At 40.9% G+C, this 24,524-nt stretch overlaps 1 protein-coding gene across 1 annotated transcript in view; it reads right to left on the bottom strand.

Moving 5' to 3' along the window:
- Nucleotides 1-24,524, bottom strand: part of WDR19 (WD repeat domain 19) — a 99,348-nt gene that overhangs the window by 14,773 nt on the left and 60,051 nt on the right. Inside the window, exons 22-32 of the mRNA XM_059382634.1 lie at nucleotides 21,755-21,895; nucleotides 21,592-21,674; nucleotides 21,044-21,127; nucleotides 19,523-19,669; nucleotides 19,007-19,131; nucleotides 16,901-17,013; nucleotides 15,298-15,366; nucleotides 6,645-6,722; nucleotides 5,251-5,347; nucleotides 3,307-3,431; nucleotides 366-447 (exon numbers count right to left, since the gene is read on the bottom strand). Of these exons, the coding sequence (XP_059238617.1) occupies nucleotides 366-447; nucleotides 3,307-3,431; nucleotides 5,251-5,347; nucleotides 6,645-6,722; nucleotides 15,298-15,366; nucleotides 16,901-17,013; nucleotides 19,007-19,131; nucleotides 19,523-19,669; nucleotides 21,044-21,127; nucleotides 21,592-21,674; nucleotides 21,755-21,895 (1,144 nt within the window). The remainder of the gene's footprint in view (nucleotides 1-365; nucleotides 448-3,306; nucleotides 3,432-5,250; nucleotides 5,348-6,644; nucleotides 6,723-15,297; nucleotides 15,367-16,900; nucleotides 17,014-19,006; nucleotides 19,132-19,522; nucleotides 19,670-21,043; nucleotides 21,128-21,591; nucleotides 21,675-21,754; nucleotides 21,896-24,524) is intronic.

Genomic DNA, 24,524 nt, shown 5'->3' with positions numbered 1-24,524 from the left:
GTTGTCACACACCTCACTGCTGGAGGAGTGTGTCCCATGTTTACTCTGCTGGAGGGGACTCGGAAACATGCACCTGGTTCTCACCCACACCTCGCCCCGTGCATGTGCCTTTTGCATTTGCTGCTCCGGGTTTGTATTCTGCTGTAATGTTAGCCTCCGGCACGACTGTGGGTTGCATTGTGTGAGTCCTAGTGAACTTGGGGGTGGTCTTGGGGTCCCATTAGACTACTTGCTGGGGTGGGTGTGAGGAATAAATGAGTTAATCTGTGTAGAGAACAGTGGCTGGAGGGGTTAGTGACTGTCAATCTTACAGTGCCACACTGAGGTCCACACGTGGGGGACAGGTCCTTCTCAACAGTACGTACGTGATGGGAATTTGCTGATGTTGTTGGCCACCCGGATAAGCATACGTGCCCCTTTCATATGATCGCCACTTTTCACGTGAATCTGAAATAAATGACGTATGTTGCTCTTAAGAGATTTTAATTAACCCTAATTCATGCTTTATTCCCCCACATAATTAACTCCTTCATTATGATGCTGAACGAGCTGTCCCATGATCCTCGCAGCCCTACTTGGCTTAAGGCACTTGGGAGTTCTTCTCTGTTTCTCCTTCCAGCAGCGCCGCCTGACCCTGTGGCCTCACCGACCTTACCCCCCTCTACGCTCTGCTTTTTACTTTGCCCCAGACCACGTGGCATGAGTTCAAATCCCTGATCCAGCTCGTACAGGCCATTTTCAGAGCGCTAATAATGCCAACTTTGCCAAGCTGTTGTGAGACCTGAAAGCCAAGTCTTTCAGGCAGAAAGAGAGGATGAGCTGTTAAAGGAAGAGGGCAAGGGGGCAGCGGCGGCCGGAAGGCCTGAGATTGGGGGAGTACTGAGAATGAGGGGGGCCTTGACGCATAGGATGAGAGGAGGCTTGGAGAGCCAACAGGGCCGAGGCATGATGTCGCCGTATCACACAGCGAGATGGGGCAGCCCCCAGAGGTGGGAGAGGGCGGGGGGGGGGGGGGGGTTGTGGGCTCGGGGTGGGGGTGGAGAGAAGTAGAGCCATAGGAGGCAGAACTGGTTGGTATTTGGTGAGAACGTGCAGCGTGAGCGGAGAGTAACTCCCAGGCATCAGGTCCAAGCAACGGCTGATGGCGTCACTTCCTGAGCACGGCTACCCGGTAAATACCAGAAGGGGGAGGGACTCCCTTGCTGCTTGTCCTCTGCTGACTCCCTGGGCCTCAGACAGCCCAGCTCCATCATGAAGACACCAAGGTCCCGGGCTGTCCCTCAGCCCAAATCCCTGCCCCCGCTCTGGGAGGAAGCACCCACCAAAGCTGTCTTGAGAGCCCCTGAAGCGCGGCTGACTTTCTTCAGTCTTTGGCTCAAAGATGCCTGGGACATTTTTACGTCAATGTATTCTGACTGGAAAAGGTTTCACAGTTTCCCTTTTGACACCATGAGCAGTTAAAAATCGTGAGAAAGGGTGGTGCTTGCGTAAGAGTCGAGAACCACAGCAAATGGGGAAGAGTCCCGCGGTGCCCTTCAGTGGGAGGGGAAGAGGGTGCCCGGTCAGTCCTCGGCCAGGGATGGGCCGGCTCTCGGGGCCAGATGAAAAGAAAAAGGCTTGAGCACCATCCCTGTGCCTTAGGGTGGTAGAAAGCCCTGGTCCCGGAGGGCTGTGTGTAGGATTCCCTGACTTCCACCCCCAAAAGCGCCTTTCTGCTGGATTCTGTGCCCACAACACATGGCACCACCACTCACGTCTGCAGATGAGAGAGCCCACCCTTCTCCCTTTCCACTCCTTTCCACATGAGAGAAGGGATCCTTCCGCTGCTCTGAGGAGAAATGTACTCTCCAGGGCTACAAGCCAGAATTCTCATTTTTTTCCTTACCATCAGTGTTACAGAACTGTGTGGCCGAATATGGTAGCCACTAGCCATATATGGCTATTTAAATTTTAAAATTAAAATTATATAAAATAAAAAAATGTAGTTTCTCATTTGCACCAGCAGTATTTCCGGTCTCCATAGCCAGGATGCTGGCTACCATATGGGGAAGCCCAGACATTGGCACCTACGACACTGTAGAAAGTTCTGGACAGCACTGGTAGAGATCATAATTAGGATCTTAGTCATTCATAACACGCCTCCTCTATCCTAGGTACCGTCAAGATTAAGATCTTGGGGACTGGACTGGAAACCAAATTGGCATTAATATGGGAAGATGTACTTTGATATAATGAAAATTTAGAAAAACATGTGAGTTGGATTCTGTCTGTATCTTTATAGAGATATGTGTATAAATATATTACAAAATTCACATCAATTTACACATAACTTTTATGTAAATTACAATACAAGTATTTGAGGTTTGAATGCTATAGTTTGTTTTTATTAAGATTTACTAATTGAGGGGTGCCTGGATGGCTCAGTAGGTTAAAGCCTCTGACTTTGGCTCAGGTCATGATCTCAGGGTCCTGGGATCGAGTCCCACATCTGGCTCCCTGCTCAGCGGGGAGCCTGCTTCTCCCTCTCCCTCTCTCGCTGTCTCTCCCTCTATCAAATAAAAAAGGTCTTCAAAGAAAAATTACTAATTGAAAAGACAGAATACACAACTGGACATAAATATAATCTTAATGTGGTAAGAAAAAATAGTGCATACGTGTATTTACCAAGTATAGAGGATATACACAGCGCAAAGTTAATAGCTGTTCTATCTGGTGATGGACTTAAAGGGTCAGTTACTTTTTCATTACACTTTTCTACATTCTCTAAATTTTCTCCATGAATATGTACCATTTTTATACTCAGATAGAAACTAAATAGTATTAAAAACTGTAGAATTGTATAAAATCTACCATGTTAGAATTAATAAACTAGTAAACTTTGGTTAGATGAAAATGTCTTAAGTAAATTTTTCTTGACCAGGTAATCCATTTATATGCTTCAAAATCAAGACAAGGTAGAAATACATCCACAGAGAAACCTGCTTTCCCTCTCGTCCCCTCAATGGAGATGGCTGTCACGTCGCCTCTGCCCCATGTCGTGCTCCCGTTAGCAAACTACTTTGGCTAGCGAGACTTTGAGTCTATTTCTAATTTTATTTGCAACAAATATATATTCATTCTTATTCTTAACCCTTTTGCACCCAACGGGTAGCAGACTGTATAATTATCCTGTATGTTGCTGTTTTCCACTTAACAACAGAGATCTAGAAACTCACTCTAATCCAACGGAGAGGTGCCCATAAGAAATCCCTTCAGGTGATAACCTCCCTTGGCAGATTATGTCCCAAGTCCCTCAAAGGGTCTCACCTTCACTAGGATGTAGCTGTGCAGGATCATGAGGTTGGTGGCCATCTCAGAGGGAATTTTGATCTTCTGGGATTTGAGTTCTGCATACATGCTAAAGAGAACGTCGTGTGCATTCCGATAGTTTCCTAGAAAAAAAGGTGGCAAAATGACATTATTGCAAAGGATGAAATCTGAGGCCTTTCTGTGGGCCCTCATTTTATTTTATTCTTTTAAAGGTTTTATATAAATTCCAGTTAGCGAACACAGAGCGTAATATTTGTTTCAGGTATACAATACAGGGACTCAGTACTCCATACATCACCTGGTGTTCCTCACAACGTGCGTGGCCCTTGTTTTGTAAGAAGATTTTGTTATTAGCAATATCCTCATAATTTCTTATATAAAGGAGCATAGTTGTTCTTCCTGCAGTAACTCTTGGTACGAATGTCCAGCTGGTCCCTCAGAGAGAAAATGGTGTCCGCCGACACATCTCCCTCTTCCTAAGGAAACCATCCGCCCCCAAAGCCAATGGGTCATCAAGTTTGGGGTCAGCCTTCTAAGTCTCCCAAATCCAGCCTGGCCCCAGGCCCATTAAATGCTTCTCACCATCTCTCCATCTCTCTGCAGCAGCATCGGTATTCCTCTCTGTTCTGCCTCCACTCTGACGTCAGAGTGTTCTTGGAAAGACCTGGAGTTCACACTCCAACATAAAAACCCTCCAAGGGCCTTAGGGATTGACGGCCAATTCCTGAGCCAAGGACCTGAACCCTTCAGGATCTGCCTCCGCCTACCATCCTAACCCGACTTCGCCCTCCCCCTCCCCCGCGCCATAGTCGGTGCTCCTGTGTCCCCTGCTGCCGTCCCCCCTGCACACCCTTCCCCCCATCATCTCCGGCCAGCTCAGCCTGTCGATGCTCAGCTGAAACTTCTGTTGTCTTCTCTCATCTCCATCCTCCAACTCCCCATGTCCCCCACCCTCAGGATGAGGGGGATCCCTGTCCCCATGCCCTTCTAATGGGTTTCCTTCCCACTCTGGTACTTCTTGGCCTGCACAACAGCTCTGAATCTGCTGTCTCCCCCACCAAGTCAGGACTCTCTAAGGGTGGAACCATGGCTCAGTCTCCCGAGTCCTGAGCCCCCGCCATGTACCCTGCAGCAGGTGTTAGATCAGTAATAACTGACTTAACTCCATATTTTCCAAAATCGTGTTCTGTATTTATGAACATCTAAAAGAATCAGCCTGTGAAAACTAGGGAAGATGTCAGACTAATTCTCTTCGTCAATAATGTTTCGAGAGCATGTAAGTGAGAGAATGGAACTATCCTAAAGGTTCTTTTTTTTTTTTTTTTAAAGATTTATTTCTTCATTTATTTGACAGAGATCACAAGTAGGCAAAGAGGCAAGCAGAGGGAGAGGGAGAAGCAGGCTCCCCGCTGAGCAGAGAGACCAATGCGGGGCTCGATCCCAGGACACTGGGATCATGACCTGACCTGAAGGCAGAGGCTTTAACCCACCGAGCCACCCAGGCGCCCCGTGTCCTGGAGGTTCTATCAACGGTCCCTGCATGCTATTCCGAACGAGATCAATCCTAACTTTAGCTACATCATCTCCCATCTTCTAGTATCTTTCCTGTTGTGCAAGCCAAACACATGGGACGGAAGGAAAGTGCAGCACAGTGTAGGGGAGGGGCTGCGGGCCAGCGAGGGCGGGGAGGTCCGTCCAGGACCAGGAGCTGCGAGGCCATGAAGGGGAGAGGACGTAGCGTGGTCAACAGAAGGCGTCAGCGGAGGTACTCCGCGATGGGGCACTGTCTCACTTCCCTCGGACCCAGAAACGGTCCTTTCCCTAGTCTTCCGGCTTCAGAGCAAACCCAGATTAGAAAAGGGCTACTATTTCCTGTGCAGCAAAGGGGCTGGAGCTTGATTCCACTCCTTGAATCTGGAAAAACACGAAGCCCGGACCTACCCGCAGACTGCTCTTCTCTGGCGATGATGATGGCGGTGCGAGCGGCTTCCCGGTACTGCTTCAAGGCCATGTACAAGCGGAACAGGTACTTGGCATCCTAATACGCAAACCGTTACAGAAACGTCACTGTCTTCACTAGTGAACGGGAGAAACACCTACAGTTTTGCATTTCTGTTGGAATCCACTTTGGATAGTCTTTTTAAAAAAATCCATTGAATAAAGAATTTATTTATCCAGTATTTATTCATAGTTTAATATGCACCAGGTCGTATTTTCAGTACTTGAGAACTATTAATGTGTTTAAAACCTCATGCCCTCCCTGGGAGAAAAGCACGGCTATATGCTAATTGCACTGATGAGAAACGAACCCAAGAGGGCCTTTCCAGAGCTGGGATCAAGCCGCAGTGATGGGGCCTCAGAGTCTGTGTTCCTAACCCTCTAACCCCAGAGTTATCTCCTGTGTGCTTGGAATCCAAATGTGTTCTCATACGATGTACCAACTTCATAAAATTTCAAAAACTGCTATACCCATATCAATTTCACTGGTCCACAAAAAACTCTGGCCTTTGACTATTTCTTATTCTCATTCTCTTCACCTCCAGACAATCTCCTACGCTGGTTTCCTGGTTATTAGAATAAGTGGACATCAGGTGAGCAGGCTAGTAAGAGTTGAAGAGTTTAACCTTTGGTAGGTTAACTTACTCTCCCCTGGGTCTCCGTGTCTCTATCTGTGAAACACTGGAAATGGACTTGGGGATCATGTTTGCTCTATAATCCTCTCCGGCTAGGACATTCTGGCACCTTCTCTCCAAATCAGTAATTTGACTTCCTTCATAAGAAAATCACCTCAAACATCAAAGCAAAAGGGAAGAAAAGCTCAAGGGTATTCTCAAAGGAGACCATCTTCATCAGGACTGAAAGAAGACTGATGTCTGCATGAACTCCCAAGTCACATACTTTGAAAATATTTTCTTAATAATTTATTTCTCCTTTATATTTACAGTGAGTTACTTTCATGCTAAATATGATCGCTATTCATTCCCATATCTTTTGAAATATGAGCAAAGTATATGATTTTTAGGGATTAATGCTAACTCATAGTTCTAATAATATTTTTCATAGTTCCCAGAACAAATACAACCTTTAACCTTTGAGGAAAACTGTGGGTGGTAAAAACTGTTATCTTGAGGGGGAGGGCTGCGTCTATTGCACAGGTGGCCGTGCCAATTTCAAAGAATGAATATATCCAATAGCTTCTAAAATGCACGGTCTGTCTAGCAGACCTCAAGCTGTATTCAGACAGAAAATTCAATAAGCCATAGTAGGTAAAAACAGGGCAGAATAAAGTCAGATCATAACTAAACTCCATAAAATCCAAATGGCATTTCTGGTACCTTCGGCATGCCGTCACTCTCTCCCATCAGGTGGTCTATCAGCTGGCTGGTCAGAAGTTCATCTTTGGCCTGACCAACCTGTTTAGGAAGAGAAAGAAACCATAAAGAAACCATAATTCGGCATCTTAAAACTAGAAAGGAAGGGGAACTCGGGGGAGACAAATAATCTTGGGCTAAGGAAATGGAATAAAAAACAATTGTAAAAATACCTGAAGTCAAGTGCCTGACAGGATATAAATTCAGGATCTTATTTCGTTTATAGTCTCCAATAATAAAAGTCTATCCTTCGAAGCTATAGCTTCTCTAAGTTGCTATATTAAAAGGCCATTTTTTTTTTTTCACACACAAAATACACTTCTTCAATGTTTCGGTAAAAACTTCCTTAAGGTAAGTGACTATGACATCTAGATAATAGGGTCTTGAGCATAGGAACTGGGCCTTCTGCAAGAGCATAGCATCAAGCACTGCATCTCCAGCAGTCCCCAAGGAAATGCACCTGTCCGTGGCCAACTGAAGTCTAAAAGCAGGAAAAGTATGGCCACTGGGGCCCAGAAGAGGGCAGGCGGCTGGAAGCGTGGGTGGAGTTTGGGAGAGGATGCTGGCCTGGAGACCTAGGTCTGAGAGTCACCTGCATGAAGGTCAGAGTTCAATCCCTCATGAGTTGTGTGGTGTTGATCAGGAAAAATTATGGACCACAGGAAATGTATTAGGTTTAGATAGGAGGAATAATTAATTATTGACAAGAATAGGAGGCTTCAGAGTCTTGTGTCCAGAAAAAAAGGGGTGAGCCAAGAAACAACAGGAGCTCCAGAGCAACCCTAGCTTGCTACTCCTCAGGGGAAAGGATTAAGAGAAGTTAGAAAGTTCCTTGTAGACAAGGGATTGTAGCGAACCTGTGGAGGGGAGAGGCTCTTTTGGCTGCAGAATTTCTACACACTTGTGTGTCAGTGCAAGAAAGCTAAGCTTTTATAGATCTGTTGCCTCTGCTTTCACGCCTGCTGTAAGGAAGGGATGCTGTAAGGAAGAGAAATCCTGTACAGTTCCTCATCTCGATGGCTTTGGCGGATGGCTCTGGTGGATGGTGAATGAGCCAGTACAGAGACATGGTTAAAGCAAGGGCTCTGGAGTCGGCCTGCCTGAGGTCAAAAGATCACCGGTGTGATCTTCAGCAGGTGACTCTTGGGACCTCCACGAGGATAAAAATAATACCTGACTCACAGCACTGTTTTAAGGATTAAAGAAGTTAATACTCTTAAAGGGCTTGGACTGGTCCTAAGCAGGCGGTGTTGCCAGGTACAGCAAGTGAAAATAAGGGCACATGGTTAAACTTGAATTTCAGAGCATTGAGCACACCCAAAATGGTAAGATAAATGGAAAGGAGAGGCAGTAAGGAACAGATGTGGCCACTCGGAATTAAAATTAAAAGGAGGACGGAGACAGAATGCTGAGGAACACATACATTTAAGGAGCAAAGGAGTCAGTGGAGGAGGTTGAGAGGGGACTATCTGAGAAGTAATGGGAGAAGCAGTGTTCTAAGGGAGTAACAATTTCAAGAAAGGTGTAGTATAATAGCATACAATGCTGCCATAACATGGAATAAAGACTGAGAAGAAACTCATGTATTTAGCAAGTAAGAGATTGGTGGAGACCTCATAGAGAAGGTTTACAGAGAGGTGAAGCCAGAAGCTCACTGCAAAGAGGCAGGAAGGCCCCCAACCCAGCTACCGGACCTATCTTTCTCATCCATCTCATGGGTTTACGCAGGTAATGGTTCCCAACTAGGGCTCTTCTACACACACATCAACACACATACACCAAGAATGTATTTCAGAAACGTCACGGGTAGAGGATGGGGGTGGGGTGGGGTAGGGATGGGTGAAGTATGAATATTTTAAAGATATTCTCAATTATGGGGTCAGCAGGTAAGAGTGCACAGATTATAAGAAAATTCAAGTCAGGGGAGGGGGTCTCAGGGTGGAAAGGAATGGAGGATTGGAAGGGAATTTATACCATCTATATAATGCATTCACTGAGCTGGGAACCAACGTGTGTTCAGTCAGCAAATATTTACTGAGTGCCCATGATGTGCTAAATACTCTATGAAGAAATGGGTCCTTGCACTTGAGGACTATTAATCTGAAGGAGAAATGTAATGGTAGGTGATGTTCAAACCACTTTTGTCTGATATTGATTCCTTTGACTTTTCTGAGAAATGCTCCCACTTCCATTTCAACCGTGGGTTCTAGTGGGACTTTGGTGCCTCAGAGGACCCCCTTCTTCATGACCATATAAATGGGAATGTCAAGGGGTGGGAATTTAACCCAGTTTGCCAAAGCAAGATATTCCATCCCTGTGGCCACTAGTTGCTTAATCTTGGAATGGCCATCTGAACTAACCAAATCAGAGCCTTTCTGGATTTATGAATTTGGGGCCAGAATCCCAGTCCATCTTTGGTAGGAAAGGCAGGATATGTATTCTGGAGAGCTGCTGGAAGTCTTGAGTCCAGCTTTCTGGAGGAAGTAGGTGTTGGAAAAGGTTGTGGATATGCAGAGAAAACCAGAGAATGTAACTATTTTTATAATTAAAAATGCAGATGTATAGTGTAAATGTAGATGGCTAGAGAATAATTTCCATTCTCTAATAATTCTACCGCAGCTTCAAATTCAGATACTTTTAGAAAATACTAATTTTTATGTCACAATAAAAAGTGCCAACATTTATACTGAAAAGGCTTAGAAACAGAATATTCCTAGCACCCAAATTATGGTCTCTAAAACTATTCCTCATTGAAAGGAATCAGAACTCCCTAGAGAAATGCTTGGTTCCAGGTCTGGGGCAAGAAATGGTACCTGGCCACAGCAATTAGGCAAGAAAAAGAAAGAAAAGGCATCCAAGTTGGAAAGGAAGAAGTTAAAGTGTTACTGTTTGCAGATGACATGATACCATAAATAGAAAACCCTAAAAAATCCACCAAGAAACCATTAGAACTAATAAATAAATGTTGTAGGATATATAATCAATATGCAAAAATTTCTTGCATTTCTATACATTATTAATGAAATATAAGAAAGAGAAATTAAGAAAATAATTCCACTTACAACCACATCAAAAAAAATAAAATACCTAGCAACAAATTTAACCAAGCAGGTGAAAGACCTGTATACTGAAACCATAAGACACTGATGACAGAAATTAAAGAAGACAGATAAATGGAAAGATATTCCATGCTCATGGCTTAGAAGAATATTGTTAAAAATTTCCCTATTAGGGCACCTGGGTGGCTCAGTGGGTTAAAGCCTCTGCCTTTGGGGTCCTGGGATTGAGCCCCACATTAGGCTCTCTGCTCAGCAGGGAGCCTGCTTCCTCCTCTCTCTCTGCCTGCCTCTCTGACTACTTGTGATCTGTCTCTGTCAAGTATATAAATAAAATCTTAAAAATAAAATGTCCCTATTGCCCAAAGCAATCTAATACTCAGTGTGATACCTATCAAAATTCCTATGGCATACTTCACAAAACTAGAATAATTCTAAAAATTTGTATGGAACCACAAAAGATCCCAAATAGCGAAAGCAATGTTGAGAAAGAAGGAGGCTGCATGCAGGAATCGTGCTCCCTGATTTCAAATTGTATGAAAAACTACAGTAATAAAAACAGTATGGTATTAGTAAAAAACAGACACACAGATTAAAGGAACAGAGTGGAGAGCCCAGAAATAAACCCACACGTATAGGGATGATTAACCTGTGACAAAGGAGCCAAAAACATACGATGAAGAAAGAACAGTCTTTTTAATAAAAACGTTGGGAGGAGCACCTGTGTAGGTCAGTTGGTTAAGCATTTGACTCTTGATTTTAGCTCAGATCATGATCTCAGGGTCAGGAGATCCATGCTGAGCGTGGAGCCTGCTTGAGATTCTGTCTCTCCCTCTCCCACTGCCCACTGCGTGCTTGTGCTCTCTCTTTAAAAAAAAAATTTAAAAATAAAAAATAATAAATCATAAAATAAAAGCAAACAAGACAGGTGCACCTGCTGCTTCCCTCCCCCCTCCTGCCACAAAGTTGGGAAAACTGGAAAGCCATATTGAAAAGAAAGAAACTAGATCACTTTCATACACCATACACAAAAGCTAACTCAAAATGTACTAAAGAATTGAATGCAAGACCTGAAACCATAAAATTCCTAAAAGAAAACAGAGAGGGGTAAGCTCCTTGACATCAGTCTCAGTGATGTCTTTATAGATCTGACTCCAAAGACAAGGCAAACAAAAGTAAAAGTAAACAAATGGTATTGCATCAAACTAAAAGGTTGCATAGCAGAGGAAACCATTACTAAAAGGAAAAAGAAACCTGCTGAACGGGAGAAGATATTTGCAAATTCTATATCCAATATGGGGTTAATTTCCAAAATATATATAAAAAATCCATACAACTCAACAACCAACCAACCTGATTAAAAAATGGGCAGAGGATCTTAATAGATATTTCTCCAAAGAAGACATACAAATTACCAACAGGCACTGGAAAAATACTGCACATCACTAATTATTAGGAAAATGCAAATCAAAACCACAGTGAGATATCCTACCACCTGTCAGAATGGTTATTATCAAAAAGACAAGAAATAACAAGTGTTGGAGAAGATGTGGAGAAAAGGGAACCCTGGTAGACTGTTGGTGGGATTTTAAACTGGTGTAGTCACTATGGAAAACAGTATGTAGATTCCACAAAAAATTAAGTATAGAACTACCATATGCCCCAGCCATTCTACCTATCAGTATTTATCCAAAGAATACAAAAACACTAATCCAAAAAAAGGAAATGTGCCCTTATGTTCATTGCAGCATTTACAATAGCCAAGGTATGAAAACAAGTGCCCAGCAATAGGATGAATGAAGATTTGGTCTACACACACACACACACAGGAATATATGCTAAGTGAAATAGTTCAAGAAAGAAAGATACCACATGATTTCACTCATATGTGGAATCTAAAACAAAATAAAACCCAAACAAATTATAATTCACTCATAATTCATATCTTGGATACACACACACACACACAGGCTATATCGTATTATGATTAAAAACGAGAACACCTCTGGAGGTCACCTTTGGAGGATGCTAGGAAACCACCTCATTATTCTCAAAACTAGTAAACAAAGGGAAAAAAATCAAGTATTTATTCTCCTTTTCTTTTATCTTAGTGTACCGAAACAGCTGATGTGGAATTCAGGAGGAATGACAATCAAATATCATCATTTTGCAACCCCTAATGAAATCATGGATCTAGATAATAAATATTAATGGCTGCTGAGATCATTAGGTGAAAAGCCAATGGGAAACCTTACAATGGAGGGGATCGGGCTGACCATTTCAACATCCAATAATCGATCATAACACCATAAAAAGAGAGATGACAAATTATGGGCTATTACAGACGGAGTGTTCATGTACCTCCCAAATTCATGTGTTGACGTCCTACCCCACAATGTGATTGTATGTGAAGACAGGGCCTCTGGGAATAATTAGAGTTAGATGACGTGGTGATGATAGAGCCCTTACGATGGGATCAGTGGTATCGTGAAAAGAGGAAGGGAGAGTGATCTCCTGGAAAGGCCACATGTGGACATAGCAAGAAGGTGGCCACTTACAAGCCTTGAAGAGAGCTCTCAGCAGGAACCAAACTGGCTGGCCCTTTGACCTTAGCCTCCAGAAACTGTGAGAAATTAATTTTTGTTTTTTAAGTCACCTAGTCTGTGGTATTTTGTTACGGCAGCCTGAGCTGATTAGGATATAAGCCTCATATATAGAATTTAAGAAAGAACAGAGGATCATAGGGGAAGGGAGGGAAAAATAAAACAAGATGAAATCAGAGAGGGAGACAAACCATATGAGACTCTCAGGCACAGGAAACAGATTGCTGCAGGGCAGGGGGGGATGGGGTACTGGGTGAGGCAGGACGGCATGTGATGTATGAGTGTGGGGTATTACACAAGACTGAAGAATCACTGAACTCTATCTATGAAACTAATAATGCGCTACATGCTGACTAACTGAGTTTAAGTTAAAAAAATCTAAACAGATCCAAAATAGACACAAAACCGAATCCTAACAAGGGAAAAAAAAAAAAAAAAGCCTACTAACGTGATGAAATAGGAAGTACATGGCACCATTTATGAAGCCATTTTCCTAAAAATATCAAATCTATGTCTGATCAAGTATCTAGATTTAGTTATCAGTTAGTGGGAAATACAGGAGATGGGGAAATTTGCATTCTAATTAGATGTTCGATAATGTCAAGGAATGACTGTTAGAGAAACTGCAGTGCAATGTTGGGAATGTCAAACGGTTTAGCTGCTTTGGGAAACCGTTGGGCAGTTCCTCAAAATGTTAAACACAGAGCTAACATATGGCCTAGCAATTCCTAGGTATACACCCAAGAGAAATGAAAACACAAGTAGACACAAAAACTTGTACACAAATGCTAACAGCAGCATTATTCATAAAAGCTCAAAAGTAGAAGCAACCCAAATGTTATCAAACACAATGTGGTAGAGTCCTACAACAGAATGTTATTCAGCCATAAAAACGAATGAAGTATTAGTACATGCTACAACACAATTGAACCTTGAAAATGGCTCAGGTCATGATCCCAGGGTCCTGGGATTGAGCCCTGCATCGGGCTCTCTGCTCAGTGGTGAGCCTGCTTCCCCTGCCTCCCCCCGCCTGCCTCTCTCCCTACTTGTGATCTCTCTCTCTGTCAAATAAATAAATAAAATCTAAAAAAAAAAAGATGCCAGACACAAAGGTCACATATATAGTTCCCTTTATATTAATGTCTAGAGTAGGCAAATCCAAAGAGGTAGAAAGTAGATTATAGTAAAGAATACATACAACACAACAATTTAGACAGTGTGGTAGTGGTATAGGGGAGACAAATCAATGGAAAAGAATATAGAATCCAACACCAGACTTACACAAAAATGGTCATTTCATCTATGACAAATGCTGTATATAATTCAGTGTGGAAAAAATAGTCTTTTGATAAATGGTGCTGGATCAAACCAGATATCCATATGGGAAAAAAAGATTCCTGACGTCTACCTCACACCATACACAAAAGTTAATTTGGGATAGGCATAGGCCTAAATAAGAAAGCTAAAACAATCAAATCTCTAGAAGAAAACATATAGAATGGGCAATGATTTCTTAAATAGGACTAAAAATCACTAACCATTAGAGAAAAGATTTGTAAGTTGATTTATTTCCATCCAGACACCATTGAAGAATAAAAAGGCAAGCCACAGCTTGAGAAATTTTCACAATACACATATCTGATGAAAAGACTTGTATCTAGAAATTATAAAAAAGTCCTACAATCAGTAAGAATGAGATGATACAACAAAAAATTAGAAAAAAAGATTTAAAGAGCACTCCAGAAAAGAGGATACCCAATATACCCAATATCCATATTGCTCAGTATTATCAGTTTTTAGAAAAAGGGATTAAAACCCTGAGATACCACTATACACCTATCAGAGTAGTTACAATGAAACAGATTGGTAACTGTCAGTAAAGAGAGCAACTAAATTCTTTCACACTGCTGATAGAGGGTAAATTGGTACAACTACTTTGAAAAAAATGTTTGGCAGTACCTAGTGTAGCTAAAATATGTGTAGCTAATGACCTAGTAATTCTACTCCTGGATATATACCCAATAAGGCAGAGTGTTAGGTCCATCAAAGGACATGAACCGATTTATGGCCACTTTGTTCATAATATGCCCAAACTGGAGACAACCCAAATGTCCATTAGCAGAATAATGGATAAATAAATTGTGGTACAGTCGTACAGTAGACTATTACACAGCCAAGAGTAAGAATGAACTATTGCTGGGTGCGTGTGTGGCTCAGTCTGTTAAGCATCTGCCTTTGGCTCAGGTCATGATTTCAGGGTCCTGGGATCGAGTCTTACATCAGGCTCCTTGCTCAGCAGGGAACCTGCTTCTCCCCCTGTCCCTCCCCCTGCTCATGCTCTGTACTCTCTATCACAAAAATAAATAAATAAGAATCTTTTTTAAAAAAAGGAACTATTGCTGCATGCAGTAATACAATGCATTAGCAGACTTAATGCTTGATTGGAAGAAACTGGGCACAAAATAGTACAAAATATGTATGAGGCCATTTATATGAAATACATAGACAGATATGACCAGTCTATAAGGACAGAGGTCAGAATTGTGGTTCCCCCTGGTTGGGGGCACTGATTGGGAGGCAACATGAGAGAGCATTCTGGAAACTGGGAATGCTCCATATCTTGATCTCAACAGGGGTCACACCAGTGTACTCATACGAAAAAAATGAGCTCTACATTTAGGATCTGAGCACTTTACTGCATACAAGTTACACCTACAAGAAAATCCAAAGGTTCTTATCTTTTATAGACAGATTTTGTGCCTATAAATAAATGACTTGCTTTAAAATAACACAGCAAAAGAGGTGGGCGTATGAATAACATAAGAATGGTCACATGTCAATCGCTGCTGAAGTCAGATGATGGGTACCTGGGAACTGGTCACAATCTTTGGTCTACTTCTGCATGTCTAATTTTGCACATTGGCGTTCTCAAAGGTTCACATTACAGAGTTTACTTACAGTTTCAATTGCCATTTCTATGGCCGCATTATCTTCTGAGCTCGGACATTTCAGGAAATGTTTAAGTGCCTGAAATGAGAATTGCATAGCAATTGAAAATGTGCAGCCTGCTTTCACCCTGGGGAAAAACAAAGCTTTCACACACTCAAAGTAATGATAGTTCCTGAAAGTACCCTCCTCTCAGCCAGGGGCGTGTGTTGTCTGGTCTTAAAATATACTCTAGAAGGGCTGAGTGCCATCTCAGCGATGGAAGGATCCAGTGAACCTTCTACAGAATTTTGTTCAGACTTCCGGTGAGAGGAGAATGAAAAAGAAGCCCTTTTTCATTGTGAAGAAATAATTATTTTCATTCATATGTTCGTCTGACAGGTATCTACTGCCCATGTGTTACTACATACGTGAGACTGTGCTGGCTGCTGGGGAGAATCCCAGGAAGGACAGATCTGTGTAATGTCATGATGTAAGGAACCAATTATTTTAAGGCGTAATGGGCTAATTTCACAACACTACACCACCACATCTATGAAGAATATTAAGGTTATAAAAGCTTAAATGACAAAGGGGCAGTATGACTGGTTGTTTTCATAGGTGCTCCGAGGAAGAAAAGTTGATCTACATGGGGATGGTCCCAAAGGTGCCACCCAGGAAAAAGGACTTGAAGAGGAACGGGTCCATGGTAGGTGGGGAAGAGGAGAATCTAGATGAGAAAAGGACTGGGAAAAGGCTAGCAGGAATATAGGTTTTTTCCAATGGAAACAGCTGGATGCCAGCAGCTGGTTGGGAAGTTCCGGCTCATTGGTCAATTTGTGGGACTTCTCTTGAGTGTCAGTTAAGGAGTCTGGATATTATTTATCTAAGTGGCCAGAAACTCTAAGTTGGTGGCCAGAAGGCTGAGTTCACACATAGTGGTTTTTTTTTGGTGAGTGAGGTATTATACAAATATCTGGGTCCCTATTTTAAAATTGGGAGACTGAGACTTCTGTTTCTCATGAAAAACCCTCTGATCGGGCACTAGTAGGACCACTTCCTGAAAGGCAACAATGTTCTGGTAGCAGAAGCTATTTCTGTCAAACCAAACAGGTGCCAACCAGTAGTCCCCAACCTGTCACACAATGAAAGCACAACATTGCTTAGTTCTGTCCTTGCTAGAACCCCTGCCGTGGGGCTCTTTTGCAATGCAAGTATGCACCATTTGGAGAACAAAATGTAGGGTGTTATAGAGACAGAAACTAAAAACAGGGAAAACAGAAATAATATTTTAATAATCAAATAATAAATGGGGTGATCCAGGTCTGAATTAAGTCGATGGTAGGTAGAATGAAAAGGGACAGATGTCAGAGATACTACAAAGGAAGAATGTGACTGGCTGTGGGAGAGAGAGGATTTAAAGTTAACTCAGACTTCAGATCTGGGTGTCTGGGAGCATAATATATTTTAAAATATTTCTGGGGCACCTGGCTGGCTCAGTTGGTGGAACATGTGACTCTTGATCTCAGGCTCATGAGTATGAACCCCACATTGGACATAGAGATAACTTAAAAAAAAAAAATTCCCCTAAGCATTCCCATGGAGTTCAATGTGTATTTTCTTGGGAAATACTAACTCGTGAATACTGGCCACACAGCAAGAAGAATTTTCCAGCTTGAAAATGTCTTTTTTCTCCTTCAAAATATAAAGCGATGCTTTGATAGTCTTCGTTCGAAGTATCTTCAGAACCTATGACAGAAGTTCATTGAGTAAAATATCTGCGCAAAAGGTGTTTACCTTTTATTGTTAACTTAAAAATAAGACCTAAAATCAGATGATTAAAAAAATTTAACTGTGAAGATCAGTGCTGCTATGAGTGTTTTCCTCACAAAACCCCTTCACCGTCATTATCCCAAATATCAACTCTGTTCCATCTTCTTTTCACTCAAACAGGAATCAGGACAGGAAATGAGGAGGCTTTGTGAGAATCTAGGTTGTGGTTTGACATTACCCTTTGTGACTTTTATCGATCTTTCAGAGCCTTCTCTCCTCTCCTGAAACAACAGGAACAACTAGGACTATAATCGCCGTCGCGATGGGCTTAGAGTTTCAGAACAATCATAGGCCAACTTTAATACAAATGTCTTAAATAAGGAGGTAATATTCAAGTAGCCCATAGATGCCACTTAAAGATACTGTTTTTCTTTATATGTTAAGCAAAGAGGGAGAAGGACCTAAAAGCATTGCTTACATTTACACAGAGGAGTCGGAGGTCCATTAATGTACCAAATAGAACGACAGCCCTGGGCCTCCAGCCCAAGGTACAGAGGAAGTTTATGGGAGAAGAGGGTAAAGAAAGGTGGAGAAAAGTAACTGTGTGTGTGTGTGTGTGCGCGCGTGTGCGTGTGCGCGCACGTAAAAAAATGCTTATGAAATGAAAAAACTCAAATGCATTAGTGCTGTGGTGATCTGCAGTGTTGAGACAGAAGTGTCATCTGTCAAGCTAAACATTAATGAGTATAACGTTGCTTTTGTCTGTATTTCCTTTTTCTTTCGCTGTTTATTTTCTCCAATTATCTGAATGGCTTTGTAACATATCAGAAGATGCTTTTACCTATTTGTTCCCTTAAAGACTGAAAGAAAGACTTTTTCATAAATCCTATCATCAATTCTTATATGGTCATTTTGTGAATTAAAAAAAAATAATAATAACACAAGGTTGCCCGGACGGCTCAGTCCGTTGAGTGTTGGGTCTTGATTTTAGCTCAGGTCTTGATCTCAGTGTTGTGAGTTCAAACCTCACATTGGGTTCCACACTGTGCATGGAGCCCACTTAAAAAAATAAATAAAAATAAGTAAATAAATTAAAAAACCCAAAATAACACAGAAGGACAAATACTTTGATTCCGCTTATATGACACACTATGAATCGTTAAATTTATAGACAAAGAAAGTACAATAGTGGCTGTCAGGGGCTGGAGGAGAGGGCAACGGGGAGATACTGTTCACTGAGTACAGGGTTTTAGTTCAGGATGGTGGAAAAGTTCTGGAAATGGGTGGTGGTGATGGTTATACAATGCGAATGTACTTAATATGACTGAACTGTACATGTAAAAATGGCTAAAATGGTAAATTTATGTTATGTGTACTTTTCCATAATAAAAACAAAACAAAACAAAATAGCACCACAAATAACATTATATATGAATCTCAAAATTATTTCAGTGGTTTCTAAGAATAATTCCAAACAAGGGAAGAAAACCTATTAGGCAGGTGTTCTCAGAATAGAAAAATTCTCTTTTGGACTTTCTTCTGGAAAATCATATCTTGCTTACTTATATCACTCTTCATCCAAGTATAATCATATAATCTGAATTTATAAGTCAATTTAAAACATTTATGAAAATATTTCTTAAAAAATTCTTATGTGTTTTCAATTACCTTCATTTTGGAACCTTGTTTTAACACTGGTTGACAAACGGCAGAATTTGGGAAATCGGACCTCTTTTAAAGGTCCCCCCAAAACCTGAATTTTTGAAAATGGTCTTATTATTCCATCTCACTTTGAGACAGTAGGAATCCTGAAATCCGACAAGTACCATACAGATATGCGTATGTTTATATGTAAGTGGTGTGAGGGTATGTGCTTGGGGCATGCCGATCCGAAACTTGGATCGTAAGAGTCGAGGATTCCTGTGATACAAATCTTTTAAGAGAAATGAGGGCAAACAGTGGTATTTACCAATAATGTCTGCATAGATTTCCATTTTGTTGTGCTGCTGAGCCAGTGTGAAAGCTTCATTATTACATTTGGACATAACAAGAAACTGGATGGCAGACCCGTAGTCACCCAACTGTAGGAAAAACCTAAAACAAAGTTACTTTCATCAGCTTGACTCATTTCAAGTAAGTGTGTCATTGACAAAATAAAATCTTTCTGCAACTATGAGAAGCCACTGAAAAAAATCAGGCACACCACAGCTCTACACTATAGGCTTGTGTTAGAAAAGCATTACTCTCACACACTGACTGCAACAGACACAATTTGAACTTAAATACTCAGACCTAACAAAAAATTCTTAAAAGACTAAATATTCCCTAAACTCAAAGGGAATATTTAGTCTTTTAAAAATTTTTTGTTTCAAAATTTTGTTTTAAAATTTTAAAAATTTTGTACAAAATGTATTTGATGAGGGGAAGTGCAGACTTTCTTCTAAGTCTAGTGTTTTGGAACTCCAAAGAACATGCATTCTGTTACCTGGCTACCATTTTGGCGCCATCCAGAGACTGGGTCTCTCTGACAATACTGACAGCCTTCTCAGGATTGTTGAGGTGATCCAGATAGATGCGGATGACACTGTTCCACTGTTTCGCATTCTCATAAGCCACAACAGCTTCTTTGTATCTGTAAGAATCACTTAGTTCAGAAGAGCTTTCTTAACACTGTTGCATTGGGGAGAAATGCCAATAAATGGGACAATTTTTTAATGATGGTGATTTCTTTTTTTCAAATTTTTATTTATTTATTTGAGAGAGAGAGAGATAGAGACAGCGAGAGAGGGAACACAAGCAGGGGGAGTGAGAGAGGAAGAAGCAGGCTCCCTACTGAGTGAGGAGCCTGATGTGGGATTTGATCCCAGGACTCTCGGATCATGACCTGAGCCAAAGGCAGATGCTTAACCACCTGAGCCGCCCATTTGGTGGTGGTTTCTTATTTTTCTTGAACTACTTCTTCATCGGAAAGAATATAAGGACTCATGTCACTAAAATGTGTTCTTTAACAGTAAAATATTCATATTGAATGCATTTTCTCACCTGAACCATGTAATCTTTTACACTTTACTTTTTTTTTTTGGAGTGGGAAGATTAAAATAGTGATATAAGCTTATTTTAGAAAACAGAACATACAGAATATTTCACATTTATAGGTACAGCAAAAAGTGATCTATAAAACCTTTGCATGTTGGGGCGCCTGGGTGGCTCAGTGGGTTAAAGCCTCTGCCTTCGGCTCAGGTCACGATCCCAGGGTCCTGGGATGGAGCCCTGCATCAGGCTCTCTGCTCAGCAGGGAGCCTGCTTCCTCCTCTCTGCCTGCCTCTCTGCCTACTTGTGATCTCTGTCTATCAAATAAATAAATAAAAAAAAAATTAAAAAAAAATCTTTGCGAGTCAACCTCTAGATGGAGCTTGAGACTTCTCTTCATTCCCCACCAGCTCTCCATCCAGCTCTTTCCATTCTAGTAAGACATTTAATGAGGTAGAGCTTTTTCATGTTTATACAAAATACAATTTCATAGTTGTGTTTCCTCCTCTGGGAATCCTTCACTTTGAGTTTCTTATAGCATGTTGCTGGGAATGTTTGTATGTTTAGGATATTAACTATCCATCACTGTATCTTGACGCTGTTTTGTGGCTCTCCCTGAGCAATCGTGGGTGGGGAGTTCGTATTTCTTCACTGTTCTTATCCTCTGCATCCATGTTATCCTTCGTAATAAAATGATGATCACTTTGTTTTCATGCCACATTATATCAAAAATATCAACTTTAATATTAAACTCTCAAATACAAAGAGACAGTAGCCTATATTTGAATATACAAGGGATCAACTGAGGTATATAAGTTATGGGAGACACTGAACATTCTAGCATTCAGGCCAGATGAAGGCAAAAGATGTTTCCTCCCTCCACTCTGCCTTTTGCAGAGGTTACAAAGGTCGATGGTTAATTTATCAAACTTACACAGTGCTTTAAGTCTGTATGAATCTGAGAATCTGTACAAACCTTCCATCGGCTTCTTTCGCTTTGGCATACTGCAAGTGAATCTTTGGGGAAGAAACACGAGGCAGAAGTTCACCAACTTTGGCCCTAGAAGGCAGGTTTTGGAGAATAATGTCAGCACTGTGTTCAAACCCGAGGCAGCGTCCTACAATCAAATGTTAGTTTTAAGGATTCAAAATAGTTATCACAATCTTTAAAGAAATCTTGGTTCCTATAGATAGAAGCGGACGTTTTTTCCTTCTGACCCCACATCCCTGCCCTCCCTCTCTGTGGGAAGTCAAGGCAGTGGTTGAGCTCTTCGGGGACAACAGAGCTTTTTCCCCTAGTAACTTGTCTGATCAGAGATCTCCCCACACCAGACTGATAGGACATACTGTTCTTTGGAAAGTGAACTAGAACATGAGCTCACAGAAGAAGAAGAAGAAGAAGGAGATAAAGAGAAGAGGGAACAGGATGTCCAGGAGGGAGGAACCGCAAGGAAACAAGAGGGGACACCACCAGGACCCATTCATTTCCACACCTGCTAGGAACAAGCCTTAGCCAATTCTTACCAATTCTTACAGCGGATGTAAACCGAGGCTGCTTTGTCATAATAGAGACCCTTTTCATACAGTTGGGCTGCTTCTGAAAATTGCTAAATTAATAGGAGATTAGTAAAACACTGAATTTATTACATGAAAGTACCCATGAATATTTATGCAGAGACAAGCACACCTTCATATTCTCCAATATGGCGCCACAGTCTCTTTTAAGGACCCTGCTGGGATGCTTCAGCGCCTGGTTAACCCCTCGGCGTATGTCTCCCATTCTTATGGACATCTGGGCCACCCCAGCCAGACACACTTCATCGTGTTCCTGAAATCACAAGGCAAATAACTTACAAATCAGACCCTAAGTTAAACTGATTTATTTCAGCCAAACAATTAATTTAAATCTAAAATGAGCCCAAACACTACTCTCATTAACCCTTCTAGCCAAATCTCAAGGTTATGAAATAACCTTTTTTTAAAATTTTTTTTTAAATCACCTGTTACAAAGCTATACTTTTTTCTTTAGAAGTCCAGATCTTTACAAATAACTAGCAATTTCACTCATATGTGGAAGTTAAGAAAGAAAACCGATGACCATAGAGGAAGGGAAGGAAGAATATGATAACAGCAGAGAGGGAGGGAAGCCTTCAGAGACTCTTAGCTACAAAGAACAAACTGAGGGTTGCAGGGGGGAGGTGGGTGGGAAGACGGGGTAACTGGGTCATGGGCATGAAGGAGGGCGCTTGATGGGACGAATACCAGGTGTTAAATGCAACTGATGATTTACTAAATTCTTCCCCTGAAACTAATAATACACTGTATGTTAACTAACTTGAATTTAAATAAACCTAAAAAAAAAAAAAAAAAGAAGCAGCCTAGATCGTTGATGCTTAAGAACAAATTTTTACTACCCAATGTCATAATGCCTTGTATATCTTTGTATGTCTTCTTGGTATAAAATTTTATGTAAGAAGTAATATATCTGATACACAACATAAATGCCATGAGAAAAATTAAGGAAAAAAACCATTTATGGAATTGAAGATTTCTCCATTAGACATGATTAAACATTAAAAACTTTATATAAAATTGTTTAATTCATTAAAGATAACTACAGAAATTTTCAAGTAATCAATGTATACTAGTGAATTATAATGTCAGATTGCATTTTATGTGAAGCACCAGGTCTAGAACACTCTGTGGTGATGGAAATGTTCTATATCTGCCTGGTCCTACATGGTAGCTAACAGTCACGAGCGGCTCTTGAGTAGCTGAAATATGGCCAGTGTGACAGAGGAACTGAATTTTAAATTTTATTTAGTTTTCATGAGTTTAAATAGCCATGTGTGGCTAGCAGTTACTGTATTCAATAACATGGATTCAAATAAAAACACACCTAAAATATATGTAGCTAAAGAAAATATCAAAAACCCGAGTTACATGGGCAAAGGATATGATCAGGCAATTCATAAAAAAAACATGTAATTGACCAAGAAATAAAACATGCTCAGCTCCACTAATAATCAAATACACATAAAATACCTTTTTTTGGCTTATGAAATTAGTAGAGGAGATAACACGGTAACATTAGATATTGTTAGAAATGGGGGAGGTGGGATCGACACCTTCATACAGACAGGCCTATAACTGTATAAGTCGCTATAAATTCTTTTGGAGAGCAACCTGACATTGTGAGAAATTAAAAGCATACATTCTATGACCTAGAAATCCCACCTATAAGAATATATCCTTCAGAAATACTATCTTAGGTACTTAGAGATACAAGTATATTAGGTAGAACATTCATTGCAGTATTTTCATAGTAAAAAAAAAAAAAGCAAAAACAATTATAATTCAATAAGGGAATAGATGAAAAAACTGTGTCACATCTAAACAACAGGACATGAGGGGGAGCCTAGATGGCTCAGTGGGTTAAAGGCTCTGCTTTCTGCTCAAGTCACCATCCCACGTCCTGGGATCGAGCCCCGCATTGGGCTCTCTGCTCAGCAGGGAGCCTGCTTCCTCCTCTCTCTGCCTGCCTCTCTGCCTACTTGTGATCTCTGTCAAACAAATAAATAAAATCGTTAAAAAAAAAAATAAACAACAGGACATGAGAAACTCTTAAAAGATTAAAATCGATTTGTATGTATTGACTTGAAAGACCATGAAGAAAACTGAATGCTGCTTTTCATAGAACGAATTTCAGTTCATCTTTGCTAAATGAATGGAAATGAATGATTTCGTATTTAGTAAAAACCCATATTTCATACATATCTGCATGCTAACAAGAGATTTTTGTGTGGAAATATATAAAACTGTGACCAGTGGTTACCACTGAGTCATGTGATAGAGGGGAGAATGAAAAGGTGACTTCTCATGTCACACTGTCACAGTTTTTAAATTGACCGTAATGAAATTGTATGACTTCTGTAATAAAAATTCTAGATAAAAGACAGGAGATAAGATTTTCACTCTTTACAAGACATCACGTAAAAACATCAAATAAAATTTTCACTCTTAACAAGACATCATGTAAAAACATCAAATAAGATTTTCACTCTTTACAAGACATCACGTAAAAACATCAACTTTTATTGCAAAATTTGGCTTCTTGAGCTAAAATTCTAGGGGGAGAATGGGCTGGAATAGTGGGTAAAGTCCATGCTTTCCAGGATCATCATAAAAGATCCAGCGTGACAGATGAAGGGGCAGAACGGACTTTATGGCCTGGGAGTTAACTTCTCAGTGGTTAGTGAAAGGTTTTAAGAGAGTGAAAGGAAAAGCTTCGTGAAAATCATAGTCAGCCTATACGTAGGAAGGCATAAAAATTTTAACTCCCAGCATTAACAAGAAGCTCACAGTTAATATACAAAGGAAAATATATCTTTTTCAGACTGATAAAAATATTTTCACCTTTAGTTTTTAAGTGTTTTTAAATGATTTAACTATATCAT

The sequence above is a fragment of the Mustela nigripes genome, chromosome 1, assembly GCF_022355385.1.
Source record: "Mustela nigripes isolate SB6536 chromosome 1, MUSNIG.SB6536, whole genome shotgun sequence".
NCBI classification, from domain to species: Eukaryota; Metazoa; Chordata; class Mammalia; order Carnivora; family Mustelidae; genus Mustela; species Mustela nigripes.
This window is presented reverse-complemented; position numbering and strand designations above follow the sequence as displayed.